The sequence below is a fragment of the Atractosteus spatula genome, chromosome 3, assembly GCF_055471065.1.
Source record: "Atractosteus spatula isolate fAtrSpa1 chromosome 3, fAtrSpa1.hap1, whole genome shotgun sequence".
Lineage (NCBI taxonomy): Eukaryota > Metazoa > Chordata > Actinopteri > Semionotiformes > Lepisosteidae > Atractosteus > Atractosteus spatula.
The window spans coordinates 60,554,486-60,570,255 of NC_142708.1; the positions used below are offsets into that span (position 1 = coordinate 60,554,486).

At 34.2% G+C, this 15,770-nt stretch overlaps 1 protein-coding gene across 1 annotated transcript in view; it reads left to right on the forward strand.

Annotated features, from left to right (window-relative positions):
* The window catches only part of cntfr (ciliary neurotrophic factor receptor), a 197,266-nt gene that overhangs the window by 145,090 nt on the left and 36,406 nt on the right, over positions 1-15,770 (forward strand). Inside the window, exons 4-6 of the mRNA XM_088910707.1 lie at positions 2,670-2,787; positions 5,084-5,250; positions 9,916-10,079. Of these exons, the coding sequence (XP_088766833.1) occupies positions 2,670-2,787; positions 5,084-5,250; positions 9,916-10,079 (449 nt within the window). The remainder of the gene's footprint in view (positions 1-2,669; positions 2,788-5,083; positions 5,251-9,915; positions 10,080-15,770) is intronic.

A 15,770-nucleotide genomic window follows, 5' to 3' on the forward strand; every position in this document is an offset into this window, starting at 1 on the left:
AAATAGAGACAATCACAGCATTCCTTTATCTTACATCTGTATTTTCCTGATATGTCCTAGCATTGTGTTTATACATTTTTGTACTTTTTTCTTATAAAACACATTTCATTTAGTCAGGATAACATAAAATTTAATCATGTCTAATTTTCCTTGCATTTAGAGCATTTGTCCCTCGTTTAACTAAGAAAGTTTCTGTAGGCACACTCCTAATTTTCACTATTCACCAACAGAATTATCCTGTAATAGACTGATGACTGATGAACTCTCACATACAGTACATTTTGTACACCTCTATAACTTTAGCTAATATGTTGCTCTAATTCTTCAGATAATACCAAGACTATGAAAGGAGCCAGCTGAGGTACAATTCAGTTTAACTCTCATTTGTATACTAAGTGTAGTATTTTAATCTGAGCAATTGAAATTAGCAGTTCATTTGTGAGGAAACAATTTGTAGAAGTGAGTCTGATGAAGTTTGTGCTAAGAGAGAGTTATACTCTGCAGTTACTGTAAGTGAAGAGGCAGAAAGAAGTGGAAATGAGCTTGGATCCATAGGATATGTTTCTTGGCTAATATTTATTAATAATTAAACAAAGATAGTTTTTTTTTTTACTTTAGTTCAATATCTTATCCATCTGTTCAATAATAAAAAGCCTCCCTCCTCCTATACTTCTTCTTCTTCTTCTTCTTCTTTTTCACAGCCTTAGTCCCAGACTGTCCTGGGGTCAGCTGCTTTGGTTGCTCTTCTCCACTTGTCTCTGTCGAGCACATCTTCCTCACTCACCTCCTCCTATACCCTTAAACAAAATAAATATTATAATGTGATGCTGTCTCAAATGTGGTGTATTCTACTGTATATATACAGTACAGTTCTTATAAAGTTATTTGGTTATTTCACACAACAGTATTATATAAACTATGCACTTACACAGACGTAGAAATGGGACCATCAGGAATGCTTTTTCTTTAAGTGAAAGCATTTTCCAGTAACTGTTAATGTTATGGGTACTAACCAGAGGATACAGGTAAGCGCATCATGAACAAAAATAGATGGATACATTGAAATGGTATAGCACCCTCTGGTGTACTGTTATTGGCCATGGCAAAATGTTCCCTTTGGTTCCAGATATGTATTTTCTAAATGTCATTGTCCCACAGTGCGCAGTTTTCATGATAAAGCTACAGTACTTGAATAGACAATATAAACACACTATGAGCCAGTAATCTTACTACAACAGCAAATGTTTTCTTAATATCAAAAAGGAAAGTTTGATACTAAATGTGTTATGTCCTCCCATTATACAAATGTAGTGCTGTTTACAGGAAAAGAGTGAAAACAAACACAATACCCTTTATTAAATGCTGGTGTATTTTACCTTAATAAATATCTACAGTATGTTCAATATGAGAATTTTAAAGACATTGTTTACTCAAGTTGAAGAGCAGTAACATAAAATATACATTTCCAAAATATGTTTTAGAAACAATTACTTTGTGTTTGGAGTATTCGGCCAAAAAAGTAAAATATTGTTTTTCTTGTCAGCATTTATTATTTATTTATGAAGTAACTTTCAAAGCTAATTCTTTGTAAGTATTAAATTAAAAGAAAATTTTAAAATTAATGTTTTCCAAGCATTTTCTTTATTATTGTTCTTAGGAGATATGTTTTAACATTCTTCTGATGAATATTGATGCATGACTCTAAAGTACTTCTCTCCTAGTAACTAATGAATTGTCTAAAATATTTAAAAAAGTTTTGTTTGCGATTTTAATTTAATGTTTGTAGTTTGTAATAATTAAAACTCTTAGGTACTACTGCTAAAAGTATTTTAAATCATTTAGCATTTGCTTGGTTGTATTGCTTTTGGTAAATTTATTGTTTATTGTTTTTTATTCAAAAGGTAATCATGCTAAAATAATGCCACTCATTCATCATAAACTTCTGAAACTGTTTGATTGACAGTGATGCCCTCATTTCACAGGGAAGTCACTAACAGCTACTGTATAGCAATGAGAAGAACTTTGTTCATAGAAAAAAATGATTGAAAGATGAAGACTATTTGAGTGATAGTCAAGCCAAAAGCCCTGTGATTTTCTGGGCAAACACTTTGCCTTCTTTTGTTCCAGCACAGCCATTTAGAAATTTGAGACCCCCAGTGAAATCATGTTGGGGGCAGCTTAATATACTGTATATTTAAATCAGACAAAACAAAAAAGAAGCCAAGCTTCAAAGCAGCTTTGTCTCTAGTCATGTCAATGTGTTGGAAAACAGGGGAAAAGAAAGTGACAAAATGATAGAAAACTTTGCCAGCCATTACAGCTTAGCCCCTGCATTTCACACCATGCTAAGCAAAAATAAGCTAATGGCATCTGTCTCCTTGACAACGGGTCTAAGTCATCAGTTTCAATTTTAGCAGCAGCAGGCATGCTTCACTGACAGTGTAAAAAAGGGGTCTAATCTGTTAGGTGGACTTTCGGTGGGTTATTGGGTTGGAAGAAATTTTTCTTGTCTTCCTTTACCTTGGTTGTGTGGGAGAACATTTTGAAACGATTAATGAAATTAACTTTCGAAGGGGTTTCAAGAAGTCTGGATTGATGTTCTCGCCAAGGCTGTGCAGCACGAAAGTGCTTTGCTGTAATTTTCTTTTCTTCCTCTTCCTCCCCCTTAGGTCCTCCAAAGGAACCCACAGTGACATGCCGGTCTAACACTTACCCGAATGGATTCTACTGCAGTTGGCACCTCCAGCACACAACGAACATCCCCACAGAATTTGAAGTCCACGTTAAGTAAGAGTCATGTGTTAAAAACAGGTTGGAATTGGAGCCCTTGGGAATTGAGTGTCGAAATCCTGTCATGGAGAGTGTTAACAATGTAATGGCATTCTAAAGAGCTAAAGAAATGCTTTCTTTCTGTAGGGATTTCCTGCTTTTCAGTTGGGTGGGGGGATAAAAGGAGAGTACTTTTCAGAAGTACCAGAGCCATGAAAGACATAAAATGTCTCCTTTGTGCTCAATGTTTTTTGTAGATTGTCCTCAATTCTTACATTTTTGCTCAGCTTCATCTTCAGCATCTCCAAAACCCAGTATTAGCACAATATTTGAATAATGAAAAGACTAATATATTAGAGTCAAAATATTCGCATAATGATTATATATGGACTATAGTTTTAAGCGAACTACATGTCGGAAAATCGTCTACTATGCTTTCTACCTTTAGAAATCATTAACAGTATTTTTCCAACTCTTTATCATAGCATGAGTGATGTGCAGCATATTATAGGTTCAAATTATTTTTTTTCCAGTATAAGAAAAATGTTCACATAAATCATTACAGTATATCTGTACAAGCTGATGCCTTAGCTTCCTTCAAAGAACACTTGGGTAAGATTCCCATATAAGTTAGTCAATCAAAATGTTAGTGACAATAAAATGTACAACTGTAAATACGTTAAATGGCCTCTACACATTTTTAACCTTTCTTCTATTCTTAACATTGATACGGTAAATTTTCCAGGACAAATACTTGTAAACAAAGACAAAGAAAAGAAAGTGAATGCACTTCATCTAATAATGTTATTAGTTTAGGCAAAATATTTCTACAGTGTGATCATTGAGGCAGAGGAATGTTTTTTTTCTGAGATAAGTGTAGTTTAACACACTAATGAATCTTGTGAAACACCCTCCATTGATAATCACATTGTGTTTCCAGAGTACAGTATGTTTCAGGCATTTCCGAAATATATTATTTAGAAAGCTCCATGTTTTCTGATATTGAGACAAAAGTGTCCAGATTTATTAGAACTAATTGCTTTTATAAGTTTGATTTGTTGTATAAATCACTGCAACGATAGATCCAAGAATATTGTCCAAAGAGTCAAATTATTATTTTATCAATGCCATAAATGGCAAAAAGAAAACATGACTGAGACTTTTTAGGAGTTGTTACAAATGTCTAACTAAAGAGTTAGTGGAAAAATCAATCCAGTAATATGGAATACACTGCAAAGTAGTGCAATTATAGTGATACAGAAAAAAATAACATATGTGTCTGCATATATTTGCATTAGGAACACTTACAGTACAAACATATCTTATATTTGTACCTTGATTAAGTGATGTGGATAACTAGTAGGCAGTCTTTCTTCATAACCAAAGTGGCAACACCTGTGAATCTGTTCCAGTCCACTCATTGCAGAATTATGCTGCAACTGGCTTCTTGGTCAATTCATATGTAACAGGATGGATTAACCAACTGAGTTGAGTGTATAATTTTTTTTAAAGAAAAGGGTGATGACACCTGTGATGTGGTCAAATTTAAAAGAAAACTTGGCCAATCTAAACTCATTCATTTGTTATGGTCAAAGTCAGTTTCCTACTAAATTCACCCTGGCCAGTTAATCTCAATGGGACATAATGATTAAAAAAACAATGTGTTCCTATCACAATATTGAAGACATAAAATATAAAGGTATAAAGAATGCGTAGAAAATCACAATGTAAAATCATGTGTATTGTGTTCCACTTTAAATAGTGTATTGACAATTCTAGTTGGCAAGATTCTGGTGTCCCTGTCTCTCCTAATCACTCCTAGCAAGCCCTGTGTCATTCCTCAGACATTGGGGGCATGGAAGTCAATTGGAGGTCAATAGAGCATTCAACTTGTTACTGGAAGATCAAACGATTGATGTAAAACCTGGGCTTCACATTTTAGCCAGGTCATCCTAAAGGAAATTACTGTACTTTTGTTGCAAGCAGTGGATCGTAAAATAGATCAGTGATAAAATAAGAGTATGAACACAAACATTTATTATTTCTTGACAGAAACCATGCATTGCATCATGGAAGATGGCAGGATATTGTATTTTTAATGTTTTTTTAACAGACGCTCTTATTACTAAAGTATTATTATTACTGAAATCGAAAACCATTTGTTTTGCAGCAGTAGGATAAGAAGTAGTAGCAGTATTAGTATTTCTAATATCTGCAGGGGCAGCCATACCATCAGTAGGGGTACTAAGAATAGCCACGTCATTAATATCACTGCAAATAGTAATACTATTGCTCTTTTATCTTACTTTCTTAGACATGGTGACAGTGTTCTTCAAGTGCAGAGAGACCCTGTCCACAAGAACCGGTGTCATGTGAAATTCCCCGAGTTGTTCTCCCCCATCAAGTACAGAGTGAACGTCACTGCAATCAATGCGCTGGGAAAATCTTCCAATGCAATATTGTTTGAAGAGTCTGCAATAGGTAACATTGTGACTTGTCTTGCCAATGTCTTGTTTTTCATTTGTTGTTCATTTTTCAATGTCTCACTTTGGTGCTAATCAGTGTGCATGAAGCCTCCTCACATATTGTCCTGACAACATGTCATTAAGAATATCCTATTGAAAGTCCTAAAAACTGTCATTATTCATATTTACAGTAGTTCAATACTGTAGATATCTATGTTCTCATACAAGAACCCTGAAATATAGGGGACAAGGGAACATTGTTCTAAGCTGTGTGTTGAGTAACTATGTTTTGTTAGCTGAAAGGCATGCAAAGTCATCCGTCTTGGTGGAAAACTGAAGTGACTGCAACTATACAGATGGTTCAGTCGGTTTCTCAGTGTCATCGTAAGGCCACCAGTGAGAGCGAACCTTGGCAACACCGTACAGCCACAATCTGGTTCCATCTGTTTCTGTGACCTTGTGGAATGTTGCTATAGATCTGTGCTGTTAAAGGTTTTTGTTACTTTTCCAATTTTGTTACTTTTTGATGCAACCCTGCTTAAGACTGGTCAGGGCAATCCAGTGTCCAGAAGCTTTTACGCTGTGCTATGCATTCCTCCTGGGGTATGCATCTCCTTCTAAGAACTGTGCAGAGGACTCAGTAATGCAAAACTGAAAAAACGAAATAATATTCTTGAATTTATTTTTAATTCTATACACCTATCTATATTTGTACTTAAATTGAAGACATATTCACTTTGTAGCTCAGAATTTCCTTTAAATTTGTTTTTCATGGCTAGACACACCATATTTGAATTCAGCAGGTTTTCATTCATCCAAGGCAACATATGTAGTAACATCTATAGTAGAAGTCTCTGCGTTTCATTTTTTAAAAAACCAATGGATACAATTGCAGAAGAAATAAAGCTATGGAAATACAAATGTAGAAAATACAAAATGACAGTTCCATTTTCTTCCAGTTCATATTAAAAGGTGTAGTTTACAAATATGAATCTATTCAAGCACGTTGTTTATGTAAAAGACCTTTCCAAATAACGTATTACACCATCATTATTAAATGATGATCCTGAGCTCAGCCCATGCCTGTTATGCATTGGTACACCATACAGAATGTATCCTGTAACACAGTTCACTTTAGGTCTACAGAGAATGGGATGTGTTTCAAAATATGGAGTCCTTTATGTCTCTGAATGACTTGAATAAACTCTAAACTTAAATGATACCACAAAGAACTGCACAATATGTCTTGGAAGGAAGGATCATTAGAAAACAAGCCAAACAAGTGGGGGAATAAATAGTATTCAAGTAAGATCAACCATCATGCCATTTCAAGAATAGTAATGTATTTATTTGCAACTTTTAGTTACAATATTTGAAAATTATTTTTTTACAATTATTATTGTTACATACTGTATGTTTTGTTTTTAACAACATGCAAGGGAATAAAAAATAAATAAAAAGTTGCCAATCATCTAAAAAAAACAAACTTCCAATAATATCATTAGGTAATATAAATAATCCACCTCTCCCAGTATCTCTCAAAACCTCTTTCTGGAGTCCTATATGATTGTTTTTTTTTTTCATGTCATAAATCTCTGAAATAATAACAATCCAGTTTTTGGCTGGGGGATCTCTTCGTAACCATTTACATGTTATAACTTTGTTACTTGCTGACAAAAGGCAAGAATTTATCTCTTCCCTCAAAATTAATTTTCTAATAAGTCTAAAAGTGTTTAAAGGAGTACTTAATCCAGACTGCAAAAAATATATGCATAACAAACATGCATTATTAATTCAATTAGAAAATCAAGTTTATTTTAACTTTTATTTTTTCCACCAAACAATAGTTTTGAGTTGCTGGATTTTCTTAATTAATGTATGGCCACATGTATAACTAAGTCAGAACCAAGGCATTTACAATTAAAAATGAAAAGGTTAATAAAAAATGAGCCATCAAATTCTTGGCTGTTATTTTGCCACAATTCAATCTAAATCTGGCTCCATAACAGCTGGCCTGAGGGAAGTTGTGCGGGTTGCATAACATCTGGATTTTCTTGTATGACATCAAACCATCTGGGAACCACTGCAGCCACCACTTGAGCACCTGCTTATCACAGATTACAGCATTGGTTTTCCTCCTCAGTGAATTCATGAGTTTTTCTCCTTACAAATTCCCAGAATCCTCTATAAAATAAGTTCCTAAATGTTTACATTGATGGCTACGTGCACATACTGTACATGAGTTGGTAATAAATGGTGAGGTCATCAGGATTCCTGGATTAGAAGATCAGACCCCAAGCATTTCGTATACTATACTGTATGTTATAATGATGTCTGACCACAGAAGATATCAATTTCATCTGTCAGCTGTTGCCATGTTATCCCTGAATGAACTCTGTGCATGTAGATGACGATAAGGTCTAGCAAATCTGCTGACACGTGTTATTTCACATGTTGTAAATATTGCAGTCTGTAGATGATTATACAGATTAGATAGATCAGATGAATGTGATGGTCCTAGGCTGGTGTGGTGACCCCCTGCCTTCCAGAAAGGTTCTGTCCTACACAGAATGGTTTCATTGGTTTCTTTGCACTAGTCCATTCATTGTTGTAGCAGAATATCTCATTCTCTGGGAAACATCTCATTATGACAGGATGCCCTCAACCATGCTGTTAGCAACCAGAGGATCTCCATTTTATAAGCAACTTGAGCTGTTCTTGCTATTGCTGTTTTGACAAATTCCTAATCAATCATTTTGGCATTCAATTTAAATATCACTCAGAATCTGACATATATAATGTCACATGAGTCTAACTCTAACCCAACATAATTATAATATTCAAAGAATCAACAAGCCTGTCAACTCTTGATTTAAAACATAAATAACATTCAACTGTGCCCAGTGAGGTATGTACTGTATGTAAAATTTAGAAAGTTGCATTTTCATTGTTCATAAATATTCAAAATTGTTTAAATACAATCAGGAATTACAATACACTGTATCTTATGAACTAATTCACTCATATAATCAATAATTAAGTTTCCCCTAGTGATTTACATTGTTAATACAGCTTAGTTTGGATGAGAAGACATTGTTTGTGATTAAGAAACAATTAGTTCACACTGATCAGAATCTTGAAAAACATTATCAAAATAAATGAAAATGAACTAGAAATTAGCCACAAATATGCTGCGTGCAATAGCTAATCCATTATATTTCTCAATCCAATCTAATGGACACATTGTTAAGTGTTCCTCTCTACACCTTCATAAAGCCAAAAGGCTACACAAATCTATCAGGATTTCACAGTGGCTAAAAATGCCATAGATTTTTTTTCTAAATAAAAGAGAAAATACACTGTATGAAAAGAGCAGAACAACACAAACATTTTGTTTTCACAGTTGTGTGTGCACATATACACTGTATATAACTATCTCAGGCTTTCTAAAGGCCAAAATGAGGTTTAACACATAAATGCTAAGCCTCTGTATTTGTGCTCATTTCCATTCATAGCAAAAGAGTGGGGGGTGGGAAGGCACAGCTGCTCTGTTGCTCTCTTTGTCTGAGACACAAGTGAGGTATACAAGCTAAACCTCAGTGCAAACAGACTGATCTCCCAGCCAGTGTAACACTGAGGAAAAGAAACTGTTGCATTCTTTTTTTCTTTTACCATCTCAGCTCTGCAGGCAGATCAGGGAAAGAGTGGATTGTCTGCATAACAAATTTTACACAATGTTCCCTGCCAGATTTTTTTCCTTTTTAAGAAAGCAGGTGGTCAGATTACCTTACAAAACAACAGTTATGAATTCTAAGTGATATGACCTACTTCAGGGACAGTGCCTTGAGTCTCCATCCACATTTCTCATGAATGCTGTCACTGCTGGGGACTGAAAAATATGATACTGTGTTTCTTAACAAAATGAATGAATGTTTTTTTTTTCTCCGCACACCATTTCTTTACTTATATTGTTTAAGAACATATTGTAATGTCTTCTCAAGCCCAGGGTAGAGAATGCATTGTCTTTGATTTTGTCCCAAATGAGCTTCCACATTTACAGACAAATTTAACCTCAACCTCTTTTGAAGTGAAACCAATTTTTAAAAAGATGTAATTAGTCAGATAATTACTTGATTTAATTATGTAATTAAGATTTTAGTTTGAGCAAATGATGGAGGGTGTCCCAAAAGCTGCAAAATTGCTTTATACAAATCACGCCTGGTTTTCCAGTTGAGGAGTTTTCTTTTTTAACTTCTAATAATGTGTAATATTTCTCAGAGTAACAGGGCTCAGTGCACCAAGCGAGTTACAGGTGATGTCACCCACCTCTGAAATCTTGACTCTGTAGAACTGTCATGGCAGAGGGTCTGGTCCTTTCGTGTGGCTGAGTTGTCTGTTGTCTAGGAAACAGTACTGTGCATCCCTGGATCCCACGACGACCCCGGCAGGGACAGGGAGAACCGCACTTGTCACATCTACACACATCATTAAAAAAACATTAATGATCAAGTGATGAGGTTGCATAACTTATCATTTCTGGGGGGGGTTTTAGCACTCAGCACACTCATATTGATTTACTTTTATCAGTTAGGGGAAGCAACTCTTTCCAGCCTAGATGAACTGTACTGAGTTCTGAAAAGAGAGGACTAATCTGAAGTTCCTGTGATCTTCTTTCTTCTAGTTAAACCTGACCCTCCTGAAAAGGTTTCAGCCAGGCCTGTCATCAACAATGCACGGAGATTGGAAGTCTCCTGGAAGAGCCCATCCACATGGCCAGAGGTGGACAATTTCCCCCTGAAGTATTTTCTCCGGTACAGGCCTTTGATCCTTGACCAATGGCAACATGTGAGTACAGTATGTCCTTTCACACTGCTGTGTGATGTGCAGTACAACAGCTTGCTCATATTAGCAAGGGCTTTGCTTTACAACAGTAAAAAATGTAGAAAAATGTGAAATCTGGAATTCTTAAAAATAGTACGTGGAGTCAGTGTTCTTTCTTTCTATTATGATGTGTGCGTAAGACTTACAGTACAAACAATGTGCTAACGGCAATATATTTCAAGATACAATAGTCTAACTGTAAAATTTAGTTTGGTTTGGGTGAATATTGTTGTGTGCCTATTTCTCTGAGATTATTTATAAATAAACTAGCATATTTGTCGATCTGTCAATGGTGCTAATTAAATGTTTTGCACCAGTCCTTCATGTCAGTGTTTGACGTGTTGATCTTTAAACATACTGTAGATATCTTGACTTGAACAGTTTTGTTCTTTTCCCAAATGAGTTGTTACTAACTGAACATATTTTACATGTTAGGATTCTTATGTGTATTTTGCACATAAAATGCAAGGTCCTAGAATGAAGAAACTTAAAGTAATTCTTTGCAAAACAAAGAAAACATAAAAACAAAGTAATGATGGAAAATGAGTCTTATGATAAAAGTCACTTTTTCAACATTAAAGATATTTTGTTTGCTTTATGTATTTTTAGTACTTCTCCACTAATAGTCAATATGAAAAATATCATTTGTAATTGGCTTGGACAATTTTAAGTAAGAATTTAGAGTGATATGAAATTTTTGATCCCTATAACTCATCAAATGAAATAGATGAGTTCTAGTGCTGTAAGTCCTAAGACAGTTTTGAAATATCACAGCCACAGACTGTGACTCCCACGTCAGAAAGATTTTTTTTTTGGTTTATTTAAAATTTGCCTGTCTCAAATGATCATTTCAAGAGTGTATTGGATGCATTAACCCTGGAAGTGAGACCAAGTTGTCCGTTCCAAAATTGGGTCTTGTGTTTTGAAGGATAACTAAAGCCATTGTTTTGCCAGAAAGGTTTCTGGCTGAAAACAACCAATTTGTTAGAAATCAAAAAGGTCTGTTGCAAAATTACATTGTTTACAGTTACATTAATTTAATGCATACTGTGATAGAAAGATGTAAGAAGCTGTTTATTCCAATAGAATGTGGTAGGAAGTCTGCAGTTTCTTTCCTTAGACAGCTTTGACAGTATGAAAAGTGCATGTACGCTGCATTTTTGACAGCACGCATAGGAAAAGTTTCAATGTTGCCCTTGAGTGACATAGTGTAAAGAATAAGGTTGCATGTAATGTGTCCTTGGATGTCATGTCATTTTTTGTCTTCGCTTTGCTTTTTACCCATTCCTCAAATTCCTGAAATGATTTTTCCCGAAAGGCTTTTGCATTTTCTCCTAACACAACAGTAGTGCTGGAGCTTGATTAATTCGATATATTCTGTGTTTTATTTTTCTGTTGTTTTGTACAAATGGGATGTTTACATCCACCCAGAGAAACATAACACATTAAAGCCATTCTGTCACAGTTCTCTTTCTGATACTATGGTAAACTATAATGACCCACTGCAAGCTATAGCTTACCACAGTTTAATATAGTGTATTTTAGTATACAGTGATTTTGTTAGTACATTTTTCCTTGGTTATCTGATTACTACCTCTAGAAAACTGAATTTAAAACATTGATCTAATTTCCCTTGCAGTTAACAACACATACTGTACTGTAGGCTTCCATATCTTAAGAACTGGTAAAATGATGTGTTCACTTTGGTTGATTACAAAGGAATTCTGGATTAAACAGCATTACTGACTCTAAGAATGTATAGAGACACTTCCATGTTAACCTACTTAAAAACCAATAGGAATCCAAAATCAAAAAACGCAATTTTTACTGCTGGAACTGCAAATTCTAATGGAATGAAGCATTTCACGATTATGACTTAATGGCACGTCCTCAATTTACCCAAACCATACTCACTTGCTAACACTGGGTCTTCCTTTTGCCCTGAATATGAGCTACTGCAAATACATGGATTTAATTTGTATACAAAAACAAAAATGACTTGTATGGTCTAATTAATTTATTTGCAAATGATGACTCAATTATATCTAAAATATTTTTTTTTCGAGTGTCAATATGTGATACTGTAGGTTATTTCTCAATGTCTTTGCTAAATGCACATGGTTGAAATATTAGAGGAGATTAGTTTATAGAAAGAATATCTTTTGAAAACTTTGATTCTTACACTTGTAGATTTAGCATTCATAGAGGGTGTAGCTCTCAGTAATTATGAAATAATTTTAATCACATTTTTGTAATGCTAGTGCTTAGATTATTTCTTATTCTGTTTCCTAATTTTTATAATAGCACTCTTGAGAGGTCATTCTTGTATTAACTGCTCTTGAACCTTTTGGTCTGATTAGTAACTTAGTTTGTAAGCACTCAGAAGCACTTGAGATATACAAGAGAAGGAACAAATCAGTTTATATCAAATTATTTTCTCCCCTGTGGAGTTTAAACTAATAACATCATGAAAAAATACCAATATAAAAGACTACGAAGATCATGAAAGCTTTACTGACAAAATCACAATTCCTATATACAGTATGTTATGTTCATCAGCATTTACTTATATCACTTCTGGCATTCAACTGAATATTAAACCAGAAGTCTTCAATATATCCTTTTTGTTGTGGGCCCAAAGTATTTGTAGTGTGACTACAGTATGTGTTCCCTACATGACAGGTTAGCTTTAAATATAGATTATTTGTAAATCTTGCACTTATAGTTTCATAGTAATCGTAAAGTAGTAGGCTTCCTTTATCATAAATCAACATTATTGAGTGTTTTGTTTGCTGTTATTAATATTATAATATTAATATTATATTTTGGTATGAAAAACTTCTCAGGAAATGTAGAAATGATATCTTTGTAATCCAAAAAAACAAATGCATAATATAACTTTCTACTTTTTCAAAGTTGTTGGTTCATGATTTAATGGTGGGGGAAATGTTCCTTGCTCACTAGCAATTTCTTTTTGTAACACGAGTTTCAAGTAAAATGAGAAAAAGACATTCCTCTTTCAAGAAAGCAAAATCCACAAATGTTATGGTGTAAAACTAAACTAATTTAAGGAGTCCATTTCTTGAAACTCTAAAGGTTTGGGGTCATTTCATTTGTCTTACAATTAGCTTTCTTAGCTTGGAGCGCACTGGCAAAACTATCGTACAGTATATGCTTTGCTATGAAGCAAGTGAAATCAATAGGAACTGTTTGATGTAATGGGCTTGAACTAAGATTTTTGGGTATGTAAACAGTTTGTGGTCACTTTGTAAACCTTTCATGAAAATAATTGCATTAATGAGCTGTGTTAATGAAGGCTTGGAGGTGAACATTAGGTTAAACAAGCGTCTGCTAATCAAAGGGACTGGCATCTGGCATGTGTTTAAATTTAGTTTCACATTTACATTTAGTTACTCTGCTTCATCTCTGCAGTGGTTCAATGGCACAGGGTTGTTTGTTAAAGGGAGGCTCAACACAACACTGGTGTTCCTTTCTAAGAGCAACTAGGTAGGGAGCCGTAATGCATACTGAGTACAAGAATGTTAGCATTGTTGAGGAATAACTGAAGCTTTACCTCCTCTTGTAGTGTTTAATATAATGCTACTAACTTTGAGATAACTTTTATCACTGTATAAGAGCTTTTAATGTCAAAACTGGAAACTTCCCCATGCTCACTCCAAAGATAACTTTTAAGAATATATTTGAAGTATTCATCTAATGGGGCTCCTTGTATTTTCTGTCTCTATTCTTATTCTTATAGATGATGGTAGTGATGCTAGTGATGGTCACCTTTTACTAATGATATTAGAGTTCACATTAAAATACCATTTAAACTTTTTATGTATCTGATTGTGTTAATTAACAACAACAGGAGGAATCAGAATCTCTTTATAGTTAGCATATACAGTATAGTATACACAATTACTTGTTTTCCAGATTTCTAGACTTTATGTGGTCAGCATATGAAAAAGATTGTGCAGACAGAATCCATTGTCTCCAAAGCACTTATCAAAGCTAATAAGAAAATACAAAATCTTTGACAGCTCTTCTCTAGAAACAATCATGCTAGCAGGGGAATAGAGGAGCTGGCAGCTCTTTGATGAAAGAATCAGAGATTTAGATCTTCCATAACACAAGGACTCAAAGGAGTTTGTTTCTGCTGAATGTTATGGTATGCAAACTATTTACATTTTGAGAGGTTATAACATGTTGATTTGCAGATTATTTTTCTTCTTCACAAGGTTAATAATGACCTTTTTAATTGCAGATTTATTGTTTTCAATTCCGCCTAGCAATGACACTCCCCAATCATTTCAGATATTGTAGTTCTTCTTTGCATTTGTACTATCCATCAGAATCAACTATAAAAGTTTCTGATATTCTAGATTTTTGTGTAAATAATTCTATTCCCTCTTAAAATTCAAACAAATATCAATGCAAAGAATGAGATGTACATAATTGTGTTGCAGAGGTGTAATTCTCTTTGTTTTATTTTAAACTGTTTGCAAGGTTCCAGAGCACTTAAAACTATGTTTGTGTTGTACCCACAACTAAGTGTTGTCTGCAGAGACTTCAAAGACTCTGCTGTGTGATTGAGACAGATTCTTGATAATACCTACAATAAAAGTTTCTTTTTTTTCACACATTGTGACACATTATGTTTTAATCTGTGCAACACTCCTTTGTTGACATACATAAAAATAATTATTATAAATAAATACATATTTATTATACTTTATAATCTGATAGGGATGCCCTGTTTGCACTCATTATGGAATTGGAAATTAACTTTAAGTGTCATAAGTGTCAAGTGTCAAGTATAACTGCCAAACATGACTAATCACCTCCCCTTAAGTGTGTCACAAGTCATAGTTAGTCATATGCTTAGACTCAACAAACTACATGATGTATCAGTCATACCTGTCAGACAGTCCTTTATAATTCTGTCAGTTTTCTTGAGTTTTCCTTCCATAGTGTGAATTAATGTCATTTTTTGGCCCCCTAATATACAGTAACAGAACTGATTCACTTACAGAAGACCCAGGTTCACTCCACATAACAGTGGTCCTGATGAACATATTTTTTTCCAGTACCATAATTTTATAGAGTATTTACTCTTTCTAAAAAATGACCTTAAAGTGCTGAATTGTGACTTTTACTGAAACTGTATCTCTAATACCTGAATATGCTGACAGTGTGAGAAGATATTGCCATGTTTCTTTTTCAATTTTTTTTTTGTATACGCATCAATACCTTGAAAAAAGGTTCTTGTGCCCTTGTAATGTTTTTTTAAGATTCCAGATAACGCAATTAAAAACCATTACATGAAAAAGAGAAGAGAAGAGAAAAAGAGAAGAAAATGCAAGTGTGTATCTGGCTTACTGATAGGAGAAATTCACTTTGAGCTGATAAGACCCTGTTGATCAGTAAAACCTTAATTATCCTCCATTCCAACCCTCCCTTAACATTACTTAAAGTATCATACTAGGTGACACCACAGTTTCCATAATATAACTTTGCATTCAGAATCCTAGAACGCTAACTGATATCTAAATTACATGCACCCTCTAAGAGCTTAATTCATATTAGGAGGTTACCAAATTCTCAGGTCTGAAGTTCCTTGTTTTAATTCATACTGTACCTTAAGAAGAAATG